At 38.5% G+C, this 25589-nt stretch overlaps 1 protein-coding gene across 1 annotated transcript; it reads right to left on the bottom strand.

Annotated features, from left to right (window-relative positions):
• Nucleotides 1-2767: 2767 nt before the first annotated feature.
• Nucleotides 2768-24891, bottom strand: SELENOF (selenoprotein F). The gene is made up of 5 exons (XM_066192524.1): nt 24787-24891; nt 21698-21865; nt 12517-12580; nt 4873-4922; nt 2768-3246 (listed from the first exon to the last, which is right to left on the bottom strand). Exons 1-5 carry the CDS (start codon nt 24853-24855, stop codon nt 3115-3117), a joined length of 483 nt encoding a protein of 160 aa, XP_066048621.1. The 5' UTR covers nt 24856-24891; the 3' UTR covers nt 2768-3114.
• Between the last annotated feature and the right edge of the window lie 698 nt (nt 24892-25589).

Here is a 25589-nt window from a genome sequence, read left to right as displayed (position 1 = left end):
TCATTAAGTTGACTATCAGTTCTTGTTCTATCTGTATGCTGAAATAGTAAAACTAATACAGAGTGCAATACTTGCTTTCTTCCCATGATTTAATGTCTGCTGGAAGCCCTTAGCTCTGAAACAGATTTTTTGTTTGCTACAATCATGTTACTCAGGTTCACATTACAGGAATCAATGACTAAGCAAGTACTCAGGAAACCCTTCCAAGTGGCTTGTACACTATGCTTCAAGTTCCTCTACATATCATATATATGTGTCAAAACTTTTTTCTTAAAAGCACAGATATTCTCTCCTGCAAAAAGATTGCTTTTTTTCCTTCTTAAAAGATAGGAGTAGATGGACAGTTCATGTTCCAACTCAGTCATGCATGCTTGCTGCTTTTATTTGTCCTTTCATTAACTCTCAAGATTTGGCACAACAAGAGCATTATATAAGATTAAATAATTCTTACATAAGTCTGAGTGAATGCCTTTCATGAAGTACTGGGTGCTTATCATGGCTATAAGTAAAAATGAATCACTTCCTTTTTAAACTGGAGCTTTCAACCTTGTATTCTGTGTGGTTAATTGCCACAAACCAAAATAACCTTTTGAGCTCTATGAATTTTCACAGCTGCAGACTGGAGAAAAAACCTCTCACCAATAAATAGAAACTTAAGAATTTCCAAAAGAAATTATTCCCCACTCTAATTGCCTCTTTTAGCACAAAGCCCAGCTCATTTATGCCAGAATGTTAAATGTTCCTAACACGTCTGTAGAGCCAAGAACCTGAGTATCATCTAAAGGACAGAATGAGAAAGAATAAAGGCAGGACAGTATGAATTCCACACTTCAGAACAGCACGGAGCACAGCCAACAGGTCAGGAAGTGTAGGTAATTAGCTTTTGCTAAAAGCTGCAGATTGAGTAGGATCAGGGCTCAGCAGCCCAGAAACAGAATCAGGGAGAACTCTCAACATGTCCCTGTATATAGGCAATTACAGGAATGTACCTTGTGTATGCTTTTAAACTATGGGAATATGAATCCCAGGCCAGATTAATGTGTAGAATAGGAACTGACAAATCAGGAACGTAGGAGGAAACTGGGAGAAAAGCTTATTTCCAGTGTCCTTAATAGAAATACTTGAGAACCAGTACTGGAAAAGGTCAGAAATTTCAGAAGCAGCACTGGGACTCTGTTGTAAAACTCAGTTACACTGGAGGAGAAATTCTTTGGCCTGTCATCCTTCTCCACTCTGGGAAGGTGGTCTCCTGGTACAAAGGTGAGTTCCTTGCTTCTCTGAAAGACAAGTGAGAGCAGCCACGAAGGATCTGGTGTAGGAAGACAAAATCTGTGAAGTACTGGGTTGGCTGCAGGAAGACATGGAAATAAGAGAGGCTGAAGGTCAGAAAACCACTGGCTGTCCTGTTAAGGAGGAAGCAGAAAGAAATGAGGAAAGCAAAGAGAAGTATTTGATAGATATCAAATGAAGCAAACAATCCCACTGATGAATGGTAAAGAGTAGCTAAAGCTGGAGAGAAGAACAAGGTTAAAATATTCTGCTAAAACAATGAGGTAGGTCATCAATACAGAAACTGAAATCCCTTGATGGCAGAGGAATGGCAAGTATTGGATACAGTCAGCATATTAAAAGACCAGTGGATGGCAGCATATTTTTACTACGAGAATACAGGGTTGTCATGCCACATGCTTTGGCTGTAGCTCATCTGCTGACTAACACATCATATGTCCCAAGAACAAATCCATGTTTGCCTCTGGTAAGTCAGCACAAGCCACAAAGATTTGTGCTCTTTCTGTACAGATCATGTTTCTCCAAGACAGTGGTGACCACTACTGTAGCTGTCTCACGCTGAGTCATCTGGAAGATCAGAAGCATATTCACAAGAATAGGAGTCAGCTGCACACACACTCTCTATGAGTTTATAAGAGTATTTTGGGAATAAAAATTCCAAAGACCCCTGAAGAATCACCTTAGTACATTACTTCTGATAGTTCAGTATGGTCTCAGTCCCAGGTTTATTGTTCTGCTATGAAGCTGACTATTTCTTCTCAAAAGCTGGGAATAAAGTCTGTAAATTATAGAGACGTTTTCTGAGATATAAAACTATACATGAAGACAAAAACTGTGTACCACTTCAGGTCATGGCATAACACCTATCCAACCCAAACCTAGTGAGCATGAAGTAATTACAGGGAACACTATTTGCTAATTAGACTTAAAAAAAACCAAACAAAAACCAACCCACATTATTCTTGATTACCATATTTATTGACTCTAAGTGGAAAAAACCCAGCAAGTTTTAATGGATTTGACTCATTACCATACATACTGTCTATATTTCCTGTTCACATAAATTTCAACTGAGAAAGAAAAATATACATTTTAAAAGAACAGTTTCTAAATGATTTTCATAAACGAACTTCAAAAAAACTTCTGAAAGTTGGAAGGAAAGCTTTTTCAAGAGTTATAGCTCATGTTTTCTGAAGCAAAACACTTGATGTAAAGCACACCTGACATCTGACTTCATACACCTCAGAGGTTTTCTATGTAGTCTTCACTAAAGTGTACTTACTAAATGTTTCACAGTATCAGAGCATGAGTTCCTCCATCAGCTTTCAAACCTGTGAATTAGGTACTCACTGTAAACAAAGCTTATTTAAAAGGACAGTTCAAATACAAATAAAAGAGGGCATTAGTAGCCAAGTTTCTTTGGGAGATAGATTGCATTTGGTTCTAACTTCCTTAAGAAAGAGCAGCAGACAAAAAGCATGGTAATCATTTCTATTATTTGAAGCTCTTCAGTTATAAGAGCATTTGAAAAAAACAGACCAGATTATAACAAACTGAGATTTGCATAATTAACTTTGAAACAAAGTATTCTTAGTGATAAATGCATCAAGAGCTGAAACAATAATGTTAAGACAAGCTATTGTTTGTCAGCTTGTCAGATATGTGTGCTGAAGCCTCTCTTCTAATTACAAGATGTTTAGTACACCACAACAGATATTTTAAAACTAATACAGATGCTGGAATGTTTCTTCAATTGTAGTGCACTTTGTCTGAGAAGATTACCATGACAAAATAAGAAAAGGAAAGAGGACAGAAAGCAACGATTTATAGACGTTCTAGTTTTTCACTTAGAAATTCTTCCACACTATCTGTATTCCACTTGAGGATGCTCAGTTCTTCTGCAATGTTCCCACTGTCGTCCAGCAGCTTTAGTACAGGATCAGAACCACGCACATACTGGGGGGGAAAGAAGGAAAGTCAGTTACCTTGGCTGGGAAACGCATTCTCCATACTAACACTGCCCCTGCTCTCAAGTGATTTAAATCAGTTCAGACTTCTGACTTGCACATAATGTCAGAGAAAGTGGAGGAACAAGTCAAATTAAGGGGGTGGGGGTGGGTGTCAGGAACATCTCCTTGTTCTCCTTGGTGCACCACAGCAGTTAATGCATGTGCGGAGGGGCAATGCCATTGGCCTGGCTTTGAAGAAGGGTATTTACTCCAACTGTTTACCAAAGCTAGATTTTTGATGATGAATGTTTTTTCTGATATTATTTTTTTTACCATTTTAGAAATTCTGAGTCACTTTAACAGGCCAAAATTCTTCTATCAATTTCTAATGTAGTCACATTCTTTCTTGGTGTGTTGTATCTGTGCCTACTATGCTTCGCTGGTAACATAATTCTTCAGGGCTTCTCAAACTCACGAAGTCCCAAAACAAGGAATGCAAATAAATAAAAGCTTTTATCAGTATCAGAAAGCTCTGACCATTTAAGTTTATGGAAAGATTTCCCCAGGAATATTCCACTTTGCTCAGCTGAGCTAACCTAGTTAGTTTTACTTAATTAAGCTAGCGGCACCTCTATTGAGTTTTCCAAAAGTCTTGTGAAATAAACAGATTCATTTGCACTTTTTTTTTCTGGTAGTACTTGACACCAATTGTAGTCTAGACTGTTTTCATGTTCAATAAATCTACAAAGTTAAAAAAACCCCAAACAGTCAGACACACAGAAGGAGAGAAAGCTTTTGAAAGAAACTGGAGGACATGGAGACATGAATGAGTGAGACAGAGGAAATCTGTTTTACATAGAATCTGGTGCTGAGAAGACAAATCACTTATTGCAGCCATGCATAGCTATGAAGTGATTCCAGATGGTGCCATTTGGGCAATAGAAATGGGAGCACAAGATGTGAGAATCAAGAAGTGTATCTTTGAAGTACACTTGAAGTTCACACACGATTTTAAAAGGAAGGTGATGTCTTAGATTAGATCTTGAAACCAAAGAATTGTTGGAGCTTAAGGCAGTGCAGCTTATGCAACTTTGCATATATGCAAGTCATAAGAAAACACCATTCAGTAAATGCATTTCTCTAAAGCTGGGTGTCTCAAGTATATAGAGAAAAACCAGCAGGATAGAACATAGCAAGGAATTCTTGAGAGGGAGAAGAAAAATCCACGAATGTATGGGAATGGCAGCTCCATAAGAAAACTAGGGGAGAACAAAACAGGAGAAAAGGAAACTATGACAGAATAGCTTGAGTAAATCCAAGATATCTATAAAGTAGGAACAGAATATAAACATCTGCTATAATAATAAATTTTTCTTGGATTAAAACCAACCGAACAACAATAAAATAAACCAAAACCTCACCACCACCAAAGAATTAGTACCAAACAGTTACTGAGCAGTAAACAAATCAGTATTATTGGCAGGAACTTGTAATGATTCACACTGGCAATGCAAATATATGTCCTCTACTAAAGGATTACTTGATCAGCAAATAGGGAACAATCCACAGGGCTGTCTCCACCAAACCTAGTTCTTCCTAACATCATGAACAAAAAAGTTAGGCTACTACTTACCTTGATTTGCAGTCCCCTGAAGAGTTTTGGCTTATCACTCCTGACAAAAGCTACAGTTTGGAGAAAAGAAAGAGAAGTTTACTTACTTGCATAAAGTAGATCTATGTCAAATTAGTATTCCCCAAATTATTATTTTTAATCATTCTTTAGAAGATATTTTAATGTTAAGATCTTAGTATCTTCACAAAATTAATAATACTAGACTTATTATGCCAAAGGAACAACTATTTTTGCTAGTAACCAAACCAGAATTCTATCTGCTTCCATTTTCCTTGAACACTAGTGCAACTGTGTAAGGCAGTTTATGTGCACGCAGAGCTGACAGCCTTCAGCAGACTGGCCCATATGCTGCTGCTACGCAAATGTGAGGAGAAGCGTTGGAGCGATGAGAATCTGGCTGAGGATCAGCTCTGTGAGGGAGGCTGACTGTGACACCCATCTCATCAGCACACTCCACACACGCTGCAGCTCTGCGGGGGACAGGGCGCACGGGAAGCTGTGGGGAGAGGTGTTATTCTGGTGAAGCACACGGACAATCTTGTCTTGCAAAGATCTCTGAGATTACGTGTTGAAAACCAGCAAAAAAACAAAGCTAGAAAAGAGGAAGAGAAGCTCGTATTTCCTCTTCTCCTGACACTCCTGAGGCAGTCCTATGGGCTGTCAGGCACCTACATGGAGAGAAGGCCAGGTCTGAGGTGGGCTGCTGCTGCACAACCCCTCACTTGCACACAGCACGTGTCAGCTGGCAGCAGGTATTAACAACAGCACAGGCCCTGTATCCCTGCAGCACAACCCAGGCCTTGCATTAACCTTAATTCTGAAAAGATAATATGAAGTATTTCAGGACAAAGTGCGAGCATAATCCCCTACTTCCAAGCACTTCACCCTAATGAATGTCTGAGTTCTAGAAATATTTAAAATTTATTTAGAAAATAACAGTCCTTATTCCTCCTTTTCACAGTCAGGTTATGCTAAGAGCTGAATTTAGTATCTATATTGACATTAAGTGGATTCAGGATGCTCCTGTAGTACATCAGTAGCATCTCCCCAAGGATGAACTCTGTCAGTACAGACTGACTCCTACAAGAGTGCCAGCTGCATGTTAAAGCTGCTTTTCCAAGGTTAGACAACAATGAATCTTGCACAAATTGCAGTGCATCCAGCTGGTGCATGGAGATGAGTGCAACCTCAGGACTAATGTTTCATACTGCTTGACAAAATGTAGTGCTTTCCTCAGTAATTGCAGAGATATCCCCTGGTATCTTTATACCTATCTTTACATTACTGCAGACAGTTACCTTAACACTTTCTCAGCATGGTTATACAGAATGGCACTTATTTTCTTCCCTCTTCCACCGAGCTCCCAGTACAGATGAAAGTCATATGCTCTGCTTGCTGCACCAACTACTACACAATATAAACAAGGTAAAAAATACCAAGGGCCCATGGAGCTGCCAGATGTACCAAGCCCCTGAAGAAAATGAGACTTGTCTTTATTCCTTCTACAGGACTATGCACTAATGTCATATTGTAAGCTGTATATAACAATTTCGAATAGCATGAACTAAGCAGTACTTGGTCACATACTGCAGTTTGCTCCTGATTCAAACTCAAAGATGTATTTTCAACTTCAGTGTTTCTCATGGCATTGTGACATGTTGTCATGGCTGTCATCAAAAGTAACGTGCAAAAAAGCAGCAAAGACATTTCTTATTCTTTGTCCAACAGTCCACAGAATGTTGAAGTGTTTCTGGAGGAATTTTCCCACATTTTTCTTCAACTTAAATCTGAAGCTGAAATCAGCCTCTAGGGCTTTGTATGAAAAGAAGGTTGTAAGAAGCAGTCGGTACAGTAGGTAACTAACTGCAAAATGGTAAGAGAGCATATTAAAATGGATAAAGTTTCTGAAGCAAATCTGAACTCTGGAACTCGACTGTAATAAAAAATTGCCTTTGGGAGGGACCTCAGGTTACAGCACTTTAAGCTTGTAACAGGTGTGAGGATTTGTTACTTGAGTGACAGATGAAAGCTTATTTGGACACGAGGGGCTGTTCCCTGGCTGCAGTGCTGGACAGAACAAGCTCACATAAAGTAGAAACAGCATTAGGTGGAAGAAGAAACTATTCTATAGGCAGTATTACATTCTGCCACATTAAAAGTAGCTATTACACATTTGTATCAATGTCAAATGTCTACATCTTCTGAAAGCTGAAGCACTACAGAACATTTTTTTCCTGAGATTTTAGACAGCTGGAACAAAATTAGTTTCTGTTATGGCATATTTATTTCTAATGCTGATCATAGAGACTTTCTGCATCAGTCACTTGAATTTGCAATGCAACAAAGAAAAAGACTCTATGTACAAATAACTTAACTTGTATATTCTGAATTTTGGAAGCTAAAATGAGAATCTCAAATACTGACGTGCATTAAAAACACAGATTATCGCATCAAACACTTTTTTTTTTCTTTCCACAAAATCAGTCCTTGAGTTGAATTAGCAGCCTTTGAAATGATGTGGTTAGGAAGTCAGATGCAGCTACATTTAGGGCCTGCTTACCATGGGATGTGGTGCATATGCTCCACCTTCACATTGCTCCAACAGTTTCCCCTCTGTACCCTGACATCAACATTGCTTCTTATCGTTCTGTGTCTGAATGGTACTTGCACATCATCTATACACCATTATTGAGTAGGTTGGTGTTTAATACTAAATACTATCCAAGCTATCTCCCCATTTTCTTCTCTCTGTAGCAGCTTTAGAAATCACACACCACAGAGAAACAAACCTTTCTCTAACCTATTCGTGGGTGAAGAGGAGAGGCATTTTCCACTGTGACTTCTGTAGGATGAACTCTGAGCTCAGTGCCATGACACCACGTTCTGGTGAATTAAACAATTAAACACCAGACCAGAAGTCAGAGCTGTCCTCCAGACAGCTTTGCAAAATCACTTCACCTTATGCTCCAATAAACCATGAGCAATACCAAAGCACTTCTGTTGGAAGGCTCTTCTGAGGTGTTCCTGAAGAGCAGACAGGATTGCCCCACAATCAACTACAATTACAAGGTCAGAGAAGTATCAAGTGTGTATGAGCATTTTAAAGCCTGGTCCCCATTGAACAGTGGTTTTAAAGACCTAAAACCAGCCTTTACCTGTGAACACAGCAGAATGGAGAAATCACTGCTGATGTTATAATGTCCATTTGTTTCAGCACAAAACACAGAGGTGTAATAAGAGAGTCTGTGAAAACTGGTTTGTTGGAATTAAATCCCAGAGCCCAAAGTGGAGACTGCAGGAATCTAAGAATCACTGTGGCCAAAAAGGGCAAGTCTGTGTACATGCACACACACACACCTGCACTATTCTCTGAGATGCAGCAGGACACAGCTTAAGAGAACTTCTAGACCACAAATGGACCTCTAACATCTCCCTAAGCAGAACAAACAGTTGTTCTGAGTTAACTTGAATAAACAGAAAGGAAGTATAATATTACCTCAGACAAGCTAAAGGGTAGTCTGCGTGCTTGGCCATGATTATTAGACAAAAGCTGTTTGAAGTTAAGAAATTTTACTGGAGACACAAGTTTGTGCATAATGCTGCAAAATTTTACATAAAAAAGGCACAAAGGACTTGACCATACAGACTTGACCATTTTGTACCTGAAATGAACTTGAATTAAAAAACATTTTATTGAGGCATTGCCAATTATCAAGTGTTAAATCCATGAAGACAGGAAATTTCAACTTTTAATAATGCCACCAATAGCAGAGCATTGCTAAGACAATTGGCAATATTTGCTAGAAATGTGAATATGTAGATCACTGGGCAAGACAAAAGCATTAATGTCTTCCCTCAGACATCTGTTTTGGGGACAAGTACATGCTCTACAGTTTTGAAGATGGTATGAGTCTGCTTCAAAGGTTATCATGAAAGCTGAGCAAAAAGACTGCACCACAGCACACAACAAGAACTTATTGACATTTTAATGACTATAGCTCTGTACCTTTTGGGGACCTCAGTTTGAGATAAAAATTTAAGTTTAGGAATTCATATGGCACATCAATAACTATTTGTAGTCTCTTGATCAAGTTACACTGCAGCTGTTCATGGTTTTATAAAAAGCACCACATGCTCTCAGAAATGAATCGAAGACAGAGCTCCAATCAGGCCTGAAGAAGAAACTTCAAAAAATCCCAAAGACAGGATACTTTGTGTAAGCAGTTGGGCAAGAGACATTTCTGAATCTGAAGGGAAGTATTGTTTTAATTTATGCATCATCTGTTCACAGAAGATTATGATAAAGCAATTCATGTCTCCCACTATAATATCCATATTTCTTAGCAAGAGTTTTAGTAATGCTTTTATCTGTGCAAGATTTAAGGTTCATATAATTTTCTAACTTTCTTTTGTCAGTATTTATGAATTACAGATTAAAATAACTAGGAAATTAGTGATCTTACCTCATACAATACAATCCCATAAGAAATTACATTTAGTAGCTAAAAAAATCTCCTTAACACTTGGAGAACTTGGATGATATAATTGTGCTGATTGACTCTGAAATCAGAGAATTTACGGTAGCTGCACACTGCATGAGTTCAAGGATTAAGGACCCTGTTTCTAGAACAGATTTGCTGGGAACACGTCCATTTCTTAACTCACAAGGAGAGGTGAGAATTATTTTACTGAAGAAAAAAAAAAAAAGAATGGAGAGAAATATGAAAGGAATGTACAATGAAAAAACCCATTCAGTTTTTTAAACAAACTGGGAAGAATGCAGGAGTCTAAACACCGATCTTCTATCTCATGGTGAACAGAACACAGCTGCCACTGAAAAGTCAACTAAAAACAAATATGCTAGATTAATCACTGATCCAGCTAATTCATTATCCTATTCCAGAGCCTTAGTCTTATGGATGTCAGCCAGAAACTGTCATTGTGTTACCTGGTATATTAAGATATTGCTTCATCCATGAATCTTGTCACTTAGGTTTTTAATATTCTACTTTGATGTAGTGCTTTTAAATGACAAATATTAAAGAACAGTTTTATACAGAACAATTTCAAAATATATGTAATACAGGGATTAATTTTAGAGTACAGCATTTGTAATAGAGCAATTTATTTTTAAGGGGAAATTTATAATTAAGAATATTTCAGTACTGAATTTAAAAGAGACATACAGAAGTGTGGTCTGTTATCAGACATACCACAAGGAACTGTACCTGAAATACCTAACAGACATCCTTGGCCACATTCACAAAAGTCAAATTAAGCAGTTTGGTGTGACTACAAAAAATAACATCCAGTTCAAGACTGAGATAATCTTGCTGAAGACCAGATTTTCCATCCTCTTGCTGAGGACTAGATTTTTGCCATTGCTTCTCACTTCTTTGGCTTTTCTAGTATATACAAATACATTCCATATGTAATGATTCTCACATTTCAGGAACACAGGTGTGTTGAACAACTGTTTATAGCTAAAGATTATATAACCAGTAATTTTGAAAGAAACTTTGATAGAGAAGGACTGAGCAACCCACACAGCATCTTCCAACTGTGTAACTTTTACAAACCTTTATTAATTCAACTGATTTTAATCCTTAACTATTATAATATGTGAATCTCATAATAAAAAATCCAACCACACCAAAAAAGCAACAAAACAACACTGTTCATTCTTCAGCCAAATAAAACATAATCCAGACGTAGCCTGAGACACATCAAGTCTGTAGGACTAAGCTAAGTGACAAAACAATTTACACAGGCACTCAAAGGTCAAGACTTCACAGTTACCATATGGAGGTAACATTAACTAAGCCATGTAATTCTAATGTATACACAGTCCTGCAATTAACAATGCCATTTTGTGTATATTCTGGGGAGAAAAACCAAACACATCTAAACAAACTCTAACAAAATCCTCACAGTAGCTATGGAAAAGGATTCAGTTATTTGTGATGAGACATTGACAGTGACAGGCCACACAGTTCAATGAAACCTACAAAGACAATGCTTCAAAAGCAGCAGCATGACCTTAAGGCAACCTAACTTCCATGGCAAATGCCCAAGTGAAAAGCTGAAATAAAAACACTTCTTGAATGTAAATGTCTTAAGATGGAGATATTAAATACTGTTTCTGTTAGAAGTTAAAATAAAGGAGAAAATCTGAGTATTCTGAGATTAGTACTAGTGTGAAGGCAAATACCAGCTGAAAGAATATATTCTACTGCTTTTAAAAATTTCTAAGTATGTTTCTAATACATATCCCATCTTCCAATCACTTCTAATACCCTAGCTGTAAATTTGGTTAAGATAAGTCTAGACTGAGTAGCTGCAGAAACTGGTGACGAAAAGACAAGAGAGAAATTAAAGTGCACTACTCAGTCCTTTTTTACTTCTTACGTACCAAATCAAAACTGGTGGTCAAAACAGAGATCCTTCTTAAAAAGCAATGAAATGTATCCAGCCACTTTAAAAAGTAAGCTATATGATTAATGGAATGTAAATATTTGAGGAGGTTTAGATAACCAGGAATTGAAAGGAAAAAAAAAACTAGTCACAATTTTGAAGGTTTTCCTTTTGCACCATTCCAAGTCTTTGGAACGTGTTTCAAAGTGGAATTGAGGCCATTTCCTTCGAGGACCTACACATGAAGATAACTGAGGACACAATGCAGGCTGGAGTCAGGCTAACAGTTAACCTTTTCCTTCAAACCTATGGCTCAAATGAGCACTTAACAAAATCAGCACTTACAAATCCAGAACCATAAAGCAGCTAGCAGCTGAGTGAACGGGCAACAACAGTTGGGAATATTTTTATGTTTGCTAAATTTGAATGGTCATGGAGATAATATGGACTCCTGTGCTAATGAAGTTAATCTCCTCATGCCTCTCAAGTAGGACAAGTCATTTAAAGAGTTCTCATTTTGACATTTTATACAGAGGAAAAGAGAAAAGAGCTTTGCTCTGGCCTTGTAGTCATTTAACTCAACTGTGTGGGCTGAGGTGGTAGGAAAGGATATAACACAGTACAACTTATGTAAATTGTAACCTGTTTTAAAACCTTTTTTTTCCCCCCACTGTTTGTCAGCCTGCCTTCAACAGAAGGTATTAATACTTCCCACAGTAGATAGAGACATGCTGTTTGTGCAATTTTAAATTCTAAAGCTAGATTAGTACTTATGTCCAAAGTACAGTATTAGGGAGTATGGTATAAGGGTCCTCATTACAGGAAAAATCCCAAAATAACCATAGTACTGCTATCACCTAAACTCTTCCCTAATTTATAAGAAAAGTCCAGTTTGAAATTTCTCACAGATTCTTTTCCTGCAGCTTCCTCCCACCAGACACTGATGGCACTGATTTTCCTTTTACACTACTGTATTCCATTCCCGTTAGTCATTATCCACTGATAAAACAATTATACTGCAGGATCTGTGAAAATAAAATCGTTCCATAACTGCACAATATGATTTCATCTATCAACTACTGGAGACTGGTTCTATGGTCTCAGGTCAATGCAACTTTACTGATACAATATAGTGAATTTATGACTACTTGTGATGTACTTAAAAGTACCTTTTGTCATTCAGCTGTGGCAGTATTTCATATTTGAAGGAATACTAGTGGCTTTACTTACCCTGGACTTGAGGGAACCTTCCCAATTTTCATCCACATACTTCTAGGACAGCTCCTGCATAAAGCTGTAATAATAAACAGAAGCCGTTAACGACAAAAGCAATCTAAATTACTAGTTTATTTATAGTGTGTTATCTGTTGAACTGTTTTTCTCTGAGGAGACAATATGTGGCTCTGTTGATGCTAATTACAAGTAAGATCCTAGACAGAATCACAGTTCCAGACCTGTTTCTGATTATACAACAACTGACCAGTCACTCAAGATACATGGAAATTTTCATTCATTACACTAGAAATGCAAAAACAAAAAGAAAGATGACTTGAGATATACTGTTGGTGCAAGCAAAGTTTCATTAAAAAAATGCAATTGGACATGTTACAATGGGAATTATGGGTTAGTATTAGGAAAACCGTTTCTTCCTTCCTCAAGATACTAACAAAATTTTGTTAAATTAAATTTTAGTTTCCACTTTAAACCTAACTTGGGCAGTGAAATATTTATAATGAAGATAAGGCAGTGACTTTAAATTTCCCATTTGGGCTATTGGTCGATTTTAGTTCATTGTGTTTACAGAAAAAGGACAGATCACACTAACAGGCTTTGGTGAAGTAATATGTACAGGCTGGGCTAACTTTGATACTTGCCAATCACTTCTGTCAGCTATGCAAGATACTCTGATTCAGTCTTCTTAAAATGTAAGTTAATTTCAGTTTTATATAATATCTAAATTTAAAAACCCAATTATCTTGCATACTGTCATATTTTTAGACTATTTTGTGATTATTTTTGCAACATGCAAATGTTTCTATAATTTGGTGAATCTTAAATAAACAACAGATTTCCAGCTACTAAAATAGAACTTCATTCTCCCAAGTTAGGCATTTTAATATTACACATAGTATGTATACTATATATTTAACACATCCTTCTAAGCCTTAAACCCCACTGTTTATAGATAAGCAGACAGAATGAGCTTGATTTAATTTTTTTTAATTTATTACCTTTCATAGACAAAACCTCTGCTTTCATGTTCTTTTAGACAGTGTTTTCATAACAAATGTGCAAGTCTGAGTACAGAAAAATATAACCTTACTTAAGTTACATAAATTCAAATTTCAATTAAAATATGAACTGTGAACACAAGCAATTAAAACTAACCTTCATGAACCACTCTGAAAAAGCAAACCACACATGATAAAACAGAGATCTCAAAGACAATTTTATTAGCATTCTGTCACCTATCGTATGGAGGCATTATGGACAGCCAGAAATACATGTTCATTTCTGAATATTCAAATTCTGATTCAGGACCAATTCAGTACTTGCTTAAATACCATGAATTAGATCATAAGAAGCACTCTAATCATTTGCAGGAAAATTACAACTTCTCTCTTGGCATGAACTAATCAATAATCATTACTTCCATGGGAAACTGAAAAGAGAATGCTACACTGCATTATCTGTTCAGAACAGCATCTCAGAAATTTGCCTAACCACAGATACATTTTCAACTAAACATGTATTTAAGTTAAAAACCTAAGACTCGACTGTTAAAACCCAGAAACACTATGAAACAATACTCAAGATATCATAAATACCAGACTTCTAAAAAGCTTTTTCACCACCCAAATCAAGGTTTTAATTAAAAAAGGCAGTGATAAACAGCTCAGATACTAGCTTGCATAATTATAAGTTCCCCTGGAATGAAAACATGAAGTAATTACAAAGATGGAGGAAACATGGCACAGGGGTTCATAAACCTGAGTTACCTTGTCTCTTTGTCGTTTAAAAAAAAATATTCAACAGTTCTATCAGCAATCCTAGATTTGGATATTCCTTTGCACACTCACTAATCCACTGAACATTTATACTGATTTCTCTGATACAGACAGTTACCTGCACTTTTCTATCAAGAAGTCAAGATAAAGTAGACAAAGGAATAAATAGTCTTCGATCTAGTCAATTAACTGTTTTCTGTAAGTCTATCATGAGCTAAGCACACTCAAATTTAGGACAACAGTAAAATCAGCATTTTTGAATTCTTGTTGCTGCAAATTATTCTTAAGTCTTTTACCTTCCAAAAAAGAATTTTTACGGAACAAGATCACTGTAGGAATCTAAAATATGTAAGACGTTTTGTGACTACTTGCTATGCCCAGTTTGTAACTCATGGCCAATATCTGATAGAAATTTAACAAAGAAAACAGCTCAATCATTAATGTCTAAATTTTGAGCTTGTAATTCTGCCATAATTGAAACCCAACTGTTCTAGTACAAAAAGGTTTAGATTCATGCTGGGATGAACAGCTGCTTTCTCGATGGCTACACCAGAAAAAAAGAAGAATCAACTGGCTTCATTTATAACTCTAAACAAAGGTGTCTTTTGCAAAAAACCCAGGTTTATTTGCATCACTTAGCCCACCACAAAAGCCTAGTTGTTAATATCTACCATCTCATTGTGTCCAGAGCAGATGTTCTCCAGATTTCCTTGTGAAGGCAGTCACTGTGTTCAAGGATTAATAAGAATGACACGTATCACTCAGCATGGAGGCACACAAACATCTCGAGTCAGTTCATTACACAATGCTTAACTCATGCGCCAGTTCATTTTAAAGTAATGCTTCACTTGTTTTAGTGCTCATGAAAGTGAGTTTAGTACTAGAAGCAATGAAATAAAGACTTTCTAAACTATTACTGGTGTCCATGTTAACATCCAAAAACAAATGCTGATTCATGACTGCATCTATAAAAAGAGCTTAGCTTTTTTACAACATTCTAATAGCATGTTTTCTAAGCTTACTTTGACAATATCTGAACTTTTTCCTTATCTTTTCCAAAGCATCAACTTGAGTTTTATTCAAAAGTTTTTGGAAAGCATCTGAAACTCATGTAACAGTTCACACTGATGCAATCAGGATGGCTCTTCACAAGTGAAAAGAGACAAACCACATTATTGGTCATGTCTGCTTTAATTATGAAGGAGAGTGCTAATTACAGCAGAATAACATCTGTTTGCATAAGAATTGTGCTAGTTAAAAATATGCATTGTAAAACTAAGGAACTTTAACTTACGTGAAAGAAAACATTTCGCCTCCTACTAGGAAGAGAATTGAAGCAATTTCTGCAAGACATAGTTCCAGGAGTGCTTCACTTACACACTGATATGGTATTGTGACCACAGTTACTCATGGTGAAGACTCCAGAAGAAAAGTGACATTCCAGCTATGTAACCATTAATGTTTACAACCAAACAGGAATTCAGACCAAACTGAACTGCAAAAAATGGTATTGAACAGAGATTGCTTCTTGATCATAATAAAAGTATGTTAGGTCAAAGGTGCCAAAATTTTAATAACACAACAAGTTATACCTAATTTTACTTCTATGACACACTTTGCACACTTCCTTCTAACTATTGACTCAGAGTGACCCCACCTGACACAGGTTACAGAGTGTCATTCAGGCTGGGTTTGTACAGCTGTTTGTGATCAGCTGACAGTACCAGCATGTCTTAAAACATCAAATGAAACAGGCTGTTGAGGCAGAGGCACAAAAGGGGCATAAGCTGCTTTATGGTACCTGGATTCTCTCCCATATGTGTGTACTGTCCTCTCGTAATATCAGTTTCAAAAATATAGTTAAGTTCTGAGAACAAGCAGAAAAGCAAACTTATGACTACAGCTAAACCTCTAGAATTTTCACTTGCCTCAGGTACAAGATTATCTTCCACCAAATATTTAGTAGCAACTTTCCAATGTAAACAATGTTTTTATGAAATTCACTGCAATTTTTATTTCATATTATGACATGAGCAGGTCTGCAGAAGATAGCTCCTCATCTTCTATCAACTTCAAAAAATTTCAGGAAAAATATGGATGTTATTACTCTCAATGGCCAAAGTTCCTTGGAATATGCAAAATGCTACTGTTGAAAAATAGAGTAAATGATCTCTTTGATGAAAGCATGCAACTTAATTTTTACTGTGTCCACCCACACACCCAGAAAACAATTAATTAACAACTAATTAATTAATTAGGTTAATTAATGTTTGCTCTTCTGAAAATTTTACAACCAAAAGAGATTTTGTTGAAAGTTTCTTTTGTTTTTTTTCCTAAACTCCTCTAACTAGCAGTTCATTTGTGACTTTTACTAGAAAACTACTCTTCTAAACTACAAAACTTTAAAATAACACACTTTAAAATAATAAAACTATAATATATTTACTGTGGGAGAGAATGCACTTATATGGACAGCTCAAGGTTTTCAAAATCACTCTTGTCTTTCCTTTTCCTGGAGGCAGAACATGAGTAACAATCTGTGGGTTAACAGGGAGCAGTCAGAAAGCCTCACTGCCAGGAACATTATGAATTACTGCTCTATAATACAGAAAGCCAAGAAAATCATTGCTACACACACACATCATTCTGAACTGATGTCATCAGTAAATTTAGCAACAAGGCAACTTCTACCACTGACAGCTCATTATCCTGTGAAGGGAGATGCCTAACTGTAAATAAGAGAGTGGAAACAGAGTCTAACAGTCAAAAACCAGTTATGTGAATCAGTGCTACTCCTGTGATTCGTGATGAGTATTACAGACAAGTTGCTCTGAGCAGAATCTAAGCTCTCATTTATTTGTGGGGAAGGAAATTCCAGCTGACTATGGGGGTGAAAAGAAGTCACAATGGCGGTGTTCAAACACTGAAATAATTTACAAAGGAGGACTCTATAATCTGCATTCTTGGAGATCCTCAGAACTTTCAGGTCTGCTCTGAGTAGGAGACTCAAAGGAGACTTTTAATTCTGTACATACAAAATATAGTCGTGCATTATTATTACAGTCTTCAGCATACAGGGAATGTGTCATCTATCACTACTTTTGGTGTTAAATGATACCCTCCTTGCAGGATTCTATAAACATTGGTGCTGTTTAATCCAATAACCACTGAAAAAGTTCCAAACCATCTTCTGCTCCTGGCAGCCTATTTTTATTAACTTTGTTTTCTGCAATGTTTGGTGTAAGTTCATGTGAGCAGGAGATCTGGCACAAGGGTGAGAGAGAAAATGGAGAAGCTGAGCAACCACCAACCCTAGACCTCTGGAGCTGTTGCTTGGATTAAGGGGTGTGAATATCCAGTTTGAGTGGGGGTGGAGAGCAGAGTGGAACAGAGAAGGGTGACAGAAGAAGGGCTGCCATGTACAGGCTCTCCCTTGGACCTAGTCAGAATTATGCAAGTGAAAGAGTACGGACAGGAAGTTAACAGGTCAAGTTTCAATTCTAGACCATACCATCTGATTCTATCTAAGCACCTACTTACCTCTAAAGTAGAATCCCTGAACATCTCTTTCATTTCCAGTCTGTGCTTTTGTTAAAAAAAAAAGCATCTTGGAGTTGCAAAGAGAACAGTGAGAACAGATCTCATGAGATACCTATTTGACCTTGCACATTTCTTAAATTTTCAGATTTTTACTTTTTGAATTTTCTTCAACAAATGTAGAGTCAAATGCCAGTACTTTATCTAAATGGTCAGCCTTAATTAGTTAAAGCAATTCCATTGACCAGCACAGATGCACATCAACAACTGAAACCCACACTTAGCAAGTTCACATTTATAGCTTTCCTAACTTTTTTTTTTTCACTGATAAGATCAGTTAGAGCTCTTCCATGGGTAAGGCTTACCCTATTACAGACAGATAATGTAGTTTATCTTAGTTTATCTGACAGAGATGAACACTTGGTGAATCTGAGCCAAACAAAAGGCAGTAAATTTCTGTCTTAGGCATTGACTAGTTAGCTACACCTTTCTTATCTAGGATTACTTCTTGTCAACATTAATTTTCATTGCCAATTACACCAAGTACAGAGGGAAGGGAAAGAGTGTACATGGTAAAGTACTTGAGAAGGACATCCACTGCAGCACACTTTTAGTACAAGGAATGGTTGTGAATAATATTTTGAAGCAACAGTACTGATAGGAGACTCTCTCAATTACAGAGAACAGTATCAGCTCAGTTCCCCTAACTTCCCTGTCAACGTAGCCCATAAAATCATTCCTGTATTAACTGTATGGGACACTGAGTTAAAAGCAAACTTTGAAAAGAGATAATATAACATATTAGTCTTAATTACAAAGTTCTGATTACTTGCTTGAATGTTAAATAAAATACGCTGTCATTAGATCACACTAATTTTGAAGTGTCACTTGCTAAAAACAAATGAATTTGAACCATTTTTATGTAACATGTTAGAAATAAGGAACACAGGTAAAAACACAATTTGATTTTTTACGAAGTATCCAAGAGACTTTACAGGACACATCAAAAGACAGAAAAAAAGATGTGGGTTTTGAGAAACAGCGAGAAGTAAACTAAAATTCTAATTAATTTCTGTAAGCATTGATATGACTTACACTTACTTCACATCTCTGAGATGTCACTGAATTCCAAATAGTTCTGTGTTTTTAACCATGGAGTTGAAAACCAGAAGTTCCAATGAGAGTGGAACTATTCATGTTTAAAAGCCTCTGGCAGAACAAGAAAGCAGTCAACAGCAATTTGAATGTAGCACTTTAATTAGCGTAATGAAAAGAAAAAAAACAAACCTGAAAAATGAATGTAAATTGGGTCACACAGGAGTAGCCTGAGGCATTAAAAGCACTTCAAGTTATTCCACTTCCAGCAATTATTGTGAGTTTTCTAAACTATTTTTTGAGTTTTAAAAAGTAAGTCTGATTAAGAATGTCACTTTATTCCTCCTTGTAATTCATAAGAGCACATTTAAATATTCTACACATGTAAAAGGGTGGAGGTCTAAGAAAGCTTTCAATTTGTTTTGTTGGCTTTTTTAATAGAAGAAGCACCTAGTCATTACATCTGGTGCCATGTTTTCTAAGTCACCAAACACTTTAACACTGCAATACAACAAATACATGACAGTAGAATTTTAAAATGCTGAAGTTCAACACATAGTAGTGAGCAAAATATATTTTTCAAAGCTCCATTTAGATATATTGGTAACTTTTATGGGTTGTAGCAATCCTGTACAGTGCAACTGTGAAATTTAATGTATTGCAAATTTTATCAGAGTTGATTTCTAAAATCAATTTGGATTTTGACATGCATATATTGCTGAGATAAATCTAAGATTATAATATACAATTAATGGGATATGCTTATAGCTATGTCTGAAATGATCACACAGCCTAAGTGAAGCTGCAGATGGAGTGCAGCTATTTTCAGCTACTGCAAAATATGGACAATCTCTCCTGCTACTACAATTTCACGCACAGTTAGCTTCACCTCCATTTCATCCTTCTGTGTTTTACACACCAGCAGCACTCTGCATCTGACAGACTGAGGCTTAAAACTTGCAGCTGTCTAAAGCAATACTGTTTAGGCTGGCTTCTGAATTAGTGTGAGACTGCATACAAAATCTCTAGGGGAGGAGAAAATAACCAAAACATTTTTTCATTTTACCCACAGTCCAATTATGAAGTAATTAAAATATTTCACTGGACAGGTGACAGCAGAAGTTCAGAGCAAGACAAATTTTGTGTAACAAGAATATCCCACAGCTATTTTCCACAATGTCAATTCACAAACTACTGGACCAATAACAAGAGCATGATTAATAAATACACTTCATTCAAGGCAATGAAACAGTTCAAATCTGTAAACATCTCATTTGAGGTTGCACTGATACTATGCAGCATGAAATATTTTCATGCCTGAGGATATTTCATTATTTGTGAAAAGCAGCAATTATGTAAAAATTCCCAGATAGATGTGCTATTACCTTTAATTTTAAATTCTCGTTTAGAACTCCAGCAGAAGTCATGCAGTAAACTAACTCTTGTTTTCCCTATTTCTAGTATTTGCCACATTACTGCAAAGAGAATAAAATTAAAATGCTGAAGCATGTCCTGGAACTCCAAGAGTTTGCAAGTCTGTTTTTAGCACAGACAACCAACCTGCTGTGCCACCTCGTGGGAGGCAATACCAGATAACGAGTGAGCTACATCACATACTGGGATTGTGGTTCAGAGAAGAATGATTCTGTATTTGGAGGATGTTCAAGCATGGAGTCACAGCCTTAGCAAAACCCAGAGCACCGCTGCTCTGGAGCTCAGCAACATGCCAGGCTGCTAATCAGAAAGTCAAACATGATACATTGAGATGCAGGTTTTCAGAGTAAGATGAAAAACTCTACAAGCGAGAAGGTAAGGAAAAAAGCCTTTAAGAATTTTCAACATTCATTCACTCTTTACTATCAAATTTTCATTAGAAAGATTTCTGTGGTAATAGGGGGAAAAAACCAGGGAAAAGGAAAAACTATAGCAAAAGGCAGCATTCAGTTTTCATAGTCTTCATACCTAGCATGAAAATTGTCATTTAATAAGAAGTTGCTAAAAATTATATTGTTATTTTTTACATAATAGTAAAATCTCAAGCTCAATTAGAGACACATGTTACAACCAGCACTATGTTAAAACACAAGTGAATTCAAAATGTGATGATTCTGAATACACCCTGTTAAGATAACATTAACAGTCTCCAAACACTAATTTTCCACTGGCTAGTCTTCAAGACAAGTTACTGAGTATGAGTTTAAAAAGAAAGTGAAACCCCCAAACAATCACAAAATCTGAAATATACATTTCTAAGCAGTAGCAACAGTATAAAAAAAATTCACTTTCTGAAACTGCATTCGTAAGGAAATTAGAAACAATACCATCAGACACCATATAATCATGATAGAACAATCCAATATTTCGATTCATGCACACAATACAGAAAGCCTGCATTCAAATTCAGATATGAAAACGTATGAAAATGCTGTCATAATCATTCCTAGAATTCAAGCTGCCCTCTTCCAATCCCACATATCTTCCTTTTAAAAGAAGCTGGATATGGTTCCCTAATATGGTCACATCACACCAGAGAAGGGCTGCCAAAGAACCAAAGATTCTCCTGTTGGTACAGGGACATTATTCTACAGCAGTATGGCAAGTCTGCAAAGCTACACCCTGTAGATGTATGAATGGGGCTATGAATGAATGAATGAATGCTGCATTTTCCTCTTGAAATGAGAATCCAGATTCTGATGTATTTTATTTAATGAAAAAGTTTCATAAACACGACATGTTAAATTATTTTACAAGGAATTTGGTCCAAAGCTCACCTTTCTAGTTTCCAGCTGAGCTTCTTCTTGGCAGCAGTCCCTGCAGAATGGATCCAACTGATTCAGATTGAACTGCCCAAGAAGGTTGCAAGAACTGCACAGCAAGTTACTGGAGAAGCCCAGCTCTCTGCAAGCTTCTGATGACAACTGTGCTCCATAAACACTTACCTGAAAGTCAATACAATGTTACACTTTAGCATTTATTTTTTTAAGATGACTTTAAAGATTTTAAACATTAGAAAGAAGGTGTAAGTCTCTTGTGACTGTTTTACAGTAGTGCCTAGATGATCACCCCAAGGGTTCAAAACACCACCTTATTGAGAAGAAGGGTCTTAAACTAACACACTCATTATATGTACATTTCGAAGTATCAGACCTGCCAAAATTAATTTAGACACATTTCTGATACCTCTACTGCTTTCCTACTGCTAACTTCAAGAAGAAAACCCAAAGGTAATGAATCAGCTGAAATGCACATGGTTACAGCTTTCCAAAGCCTCCTCTTCAAAAAGAATTTCAGTAAGTTTCGGATCACTGAAAACACTCAGGGAAAGTAATGTAACAGCTAAGTTCAGGAAAAACACAGCCAGGAAGTGATGAAATTAACCAAACTGCTCAACGAGACATACAGGTAGGACTTAAATTTCATGTTAGCATTAATGTTACAGGAAAATTGCATATACTGTAAGTGGGAGTGCAGATAAAACCCTGCAATTCTGATTTATCAGCAGTACTTTACAACAGGCAATTTAATTACATGGCTTCTACGTAAAACACCAGTTCTGCTTTTTATGGGCAGCAAAAGTGACACAACCAATGACAGCACTTAAATGATATTTGGGGTTTGTTCTCATGGAATCACTACAGTTGGGAAAGACCTCTAAGATCATCATTGAGTCCTATCATTAACCCAGCACCACAGTGTTCAGCCACAATCCCTGTCCCAAGTGCCACATCCACAGGCCTTTTGAACACTTCCAGGGATGGTGATTCCACCTCTTTCCTGGGCAGCCCATTCCAGTGCCTACCACCTTTTCAGTGAATTATTCCCAACATCCTATCTAAACCCCCCCTTGTGCAACCTGAGGCACAATTCTCTCATCCCATCACTTGCTGCATGGGAAAAGAGGCTGACACCCACCAGGCTACACCCTCCTTTCAAGCAGCTGTAGAGACTGGTAAGTCCCCCCTGAATCTCCTTTTCTCTTGGGTGAGCTCCCCCAGCTGCTCCTGACAGAACCTGTGCCCCAGACCTTCCCCAGCTCCACTGTCCCTCTCTGGGCTCACTCCAGCCCCTCAATGTCTTTCTTGTAGCAAATTCACACTCCTACTTTTCTACACGTGGGATTTCTCACACCTTGGTTTAAAACCTTCCCTTCCAGCTGCTTGCTTGGGAGGGCAAAAAGTGAGAGAGGGAATTAAGAATGGAGAGACAGAAGGCAGCTTTCCCAGATGCTTTTCAGTCTGGGTAAAAGACCCCAGGCAAAACCTACCACATCCAAAGCACCAACAAAACAATCAGCACTACTGTGTTCAGAGGGGAGTGACAGGGCACCAGCAAACTCAACTGGATGGTAACAGCCAAGACTCAGAAGAATTATGCTGGGCCAAACACAAAAATACAGAAGAAAAACTAAGCTTGTCATTCAGCAAAACAGACTTGTCCTCACACCCACACACCATCTAATCCATGCAGCACAGCCAAGTAAGGTAGAGACAAAATCCATTTCCTCTGCTGAACTGGCCAACTTACAGCTAAAGGAAAGACATGTCATTTATGTGACAGATATTATAGATTGAGAATCAGTAGAAAATATATTAGGTGCCTCATTATTCTATTTCTCTGTATCTGCTAAAAAGTAAGAGCTAAAGCATGAACAGAGAAGTATAATACACAAAAAGCTATTCAGAAATCACTATTCTGTCAGACAGAAAGATATTTTTCTTCTTCCTACAGGACACTGTATGACAAAAGGCAAGCAAAAATGGAACCCTGTTCCACTGGAATAATTTATCCCTTTCTTAGGATTTTTACTAAGGTATTTAGTTTTCAAATTATTTAGTATTTTTCAAGTGTTTATCTTTTCTGAGTTATACTGGCAATAAGAAACACAACCATGGCACAGTAGTGTAAAAAGCCCCTAAGTTGCAGTCCAAGCACTGCTGAAGCTACATTTTAATTACTGCTCACTTATTAAATTAATGATGGCAGTAACTAAAACAATTTTCTTGCACCTTGCTGCTTGCCATCCACCCCTTGGATGCTTTACTGTCTTTTTTTTCATCTGTTCTCCTTGGAGCAGTACCAAGGCCACCGGCATTGTCACTTTGCTTCCAGCAGCCTCTCCTCACCCCTTTGCCCAGCAGATCTCTGAACAATCCGCAAACGAAAGGCCAAGACCCTCCTGAGGATTTTTTTGTTTTGTTTTGGGTTTTGCATGTGTGAGAAAGAGCCAACCAAAACACTAACAGAGTATGAAGGCGAGTAAAGGCTCCATTACATGGTAATTCCTCACTCAAGCCCCTCTGGTTACACAGAAAGCTCAAAACACCTTGAGAATAAAACGACGGAGAGGTAAAAGAAAAAATTAAATAGATGAGTCTCTCTCCCTAATATTTTTACTCAGTTTTTAGTATCTTAACTATCATATTTTCCTGAAACAATAAATGTACTAATCATAATAAATGTCTCTGATTGGAACTGGGAAAAAACCCTCACACTTCAGAAAGTAAATTCCCAACAGAATAAGATAATTTCAGACACCTAGCAAGTAATGCGCCTCATTTCATCAGCATTTTCTCCTTCAAAGCTTTGGCTCCAAATACACGTTACACTGTTGCTTTGCTTTCACACCAACTAATTTACTATATTAAAAGGAAAGCAGCACCAATACAAACTGTTTTAGGAAGAAGGCAGAAGCAGAGACCGTAGAAAAGCAAAGAGGCGGCCACGGCCGCAGGAGCGGGAAGAGGCGTCCCCGCCTCCCGCCCCGGGACACGTCTCACGCCGCCTCCCCCGCCCTCACAGCCGCTCTCTCTCTCAGGAGCGGCAGCGGCGCTGAGCCCCGAGCGCCAGGTCCGGCCCTCACCGCCTGCAGCCCCAGGAGCCAGCAGAGCCACCGCCGCCCCAACGCCCCCAGCTCGGCCGCCGCCGCCATCTTGGTGCCGGAGCGCCCCTGCAGCGCCGCCGGGGCCGCGGAAGGACCTCGCCCACCGCGGGTGACTGACACAGCGCCTGATGCGGGAGAGCACAGCCTTGCTCCCAGCGCCCCGCATCGCGAGCAGAAACTGCTAGCCCAGAATTTCGTCTGGAATTCTAGAGCAAAGATATTTTAGTCTGTTCGGAGCAGTGCTTCGCGGCGAGGCTGGAGGAACTGCCGTTCCCCAGAGCTGGTCGGGCATTGCGGAAACAACCCCGAATAAAGCCCTTTCCCCTTTCTTCGGGACTGCTGCCAACCGGCACATCGGCCCCCAGTCCGGCGACTGCCAGCCGACCTGACCAATAGTATCGTGCTTTTCCCGCGGGCCCCGTCCCTGTGCCCAACGAGATTGGGCGGATGGGCGGGACTTCAAGCAGCGCCCTCCAATCAGGAGGGGACGCATGTAGGCGGGACACGGCCCCGCTCCGGCTGCTCAGCGCGGCGGGGGAGGCGGAGCGATTCCCTCGTCGGGCCAATCGGACTGCGCGAGAGGCGGGGCCGCGGCAGCGCCGCCCAATGGCGGGGCGCGGGGCGGGGCCCGCCGCGGGGCCCGGCGGCGGCGGCGGCGGCGGCGGGGGCGGGCGCGCGGCCGGGCGTTCGGTTGCCGAGCAGCGCGCGCAGGGCGGGCGGGGCGCGGCGGGGGCCGGGCCGCGCGGGCGGGGCGGGCGCGCTGCGGGCCGTGCGCGGCGATG

The sequence above is a fragment of the Chamaea fasciata genome, unplaced genomic scaffold, assembly GCF_029207755.1.
Source record: "Chamaea fasciata isolate MVZ Bird 193981 ecotype frontalis unplaced genomic scaffold, bChaFas1.0.hap1 SCAF_10, whole genome shotgun sequence".
Lineage (NCBI taxonomy): Eukaryota > Metazoa > Chordata > Aves > Passeriformes > Sylviidae > Chamaea > Chamaea fasciata.
Note: the sequence above shows the minus strand (reverse complement) of the source record. Positions and strands in the feature narration are given on the sequence as shown.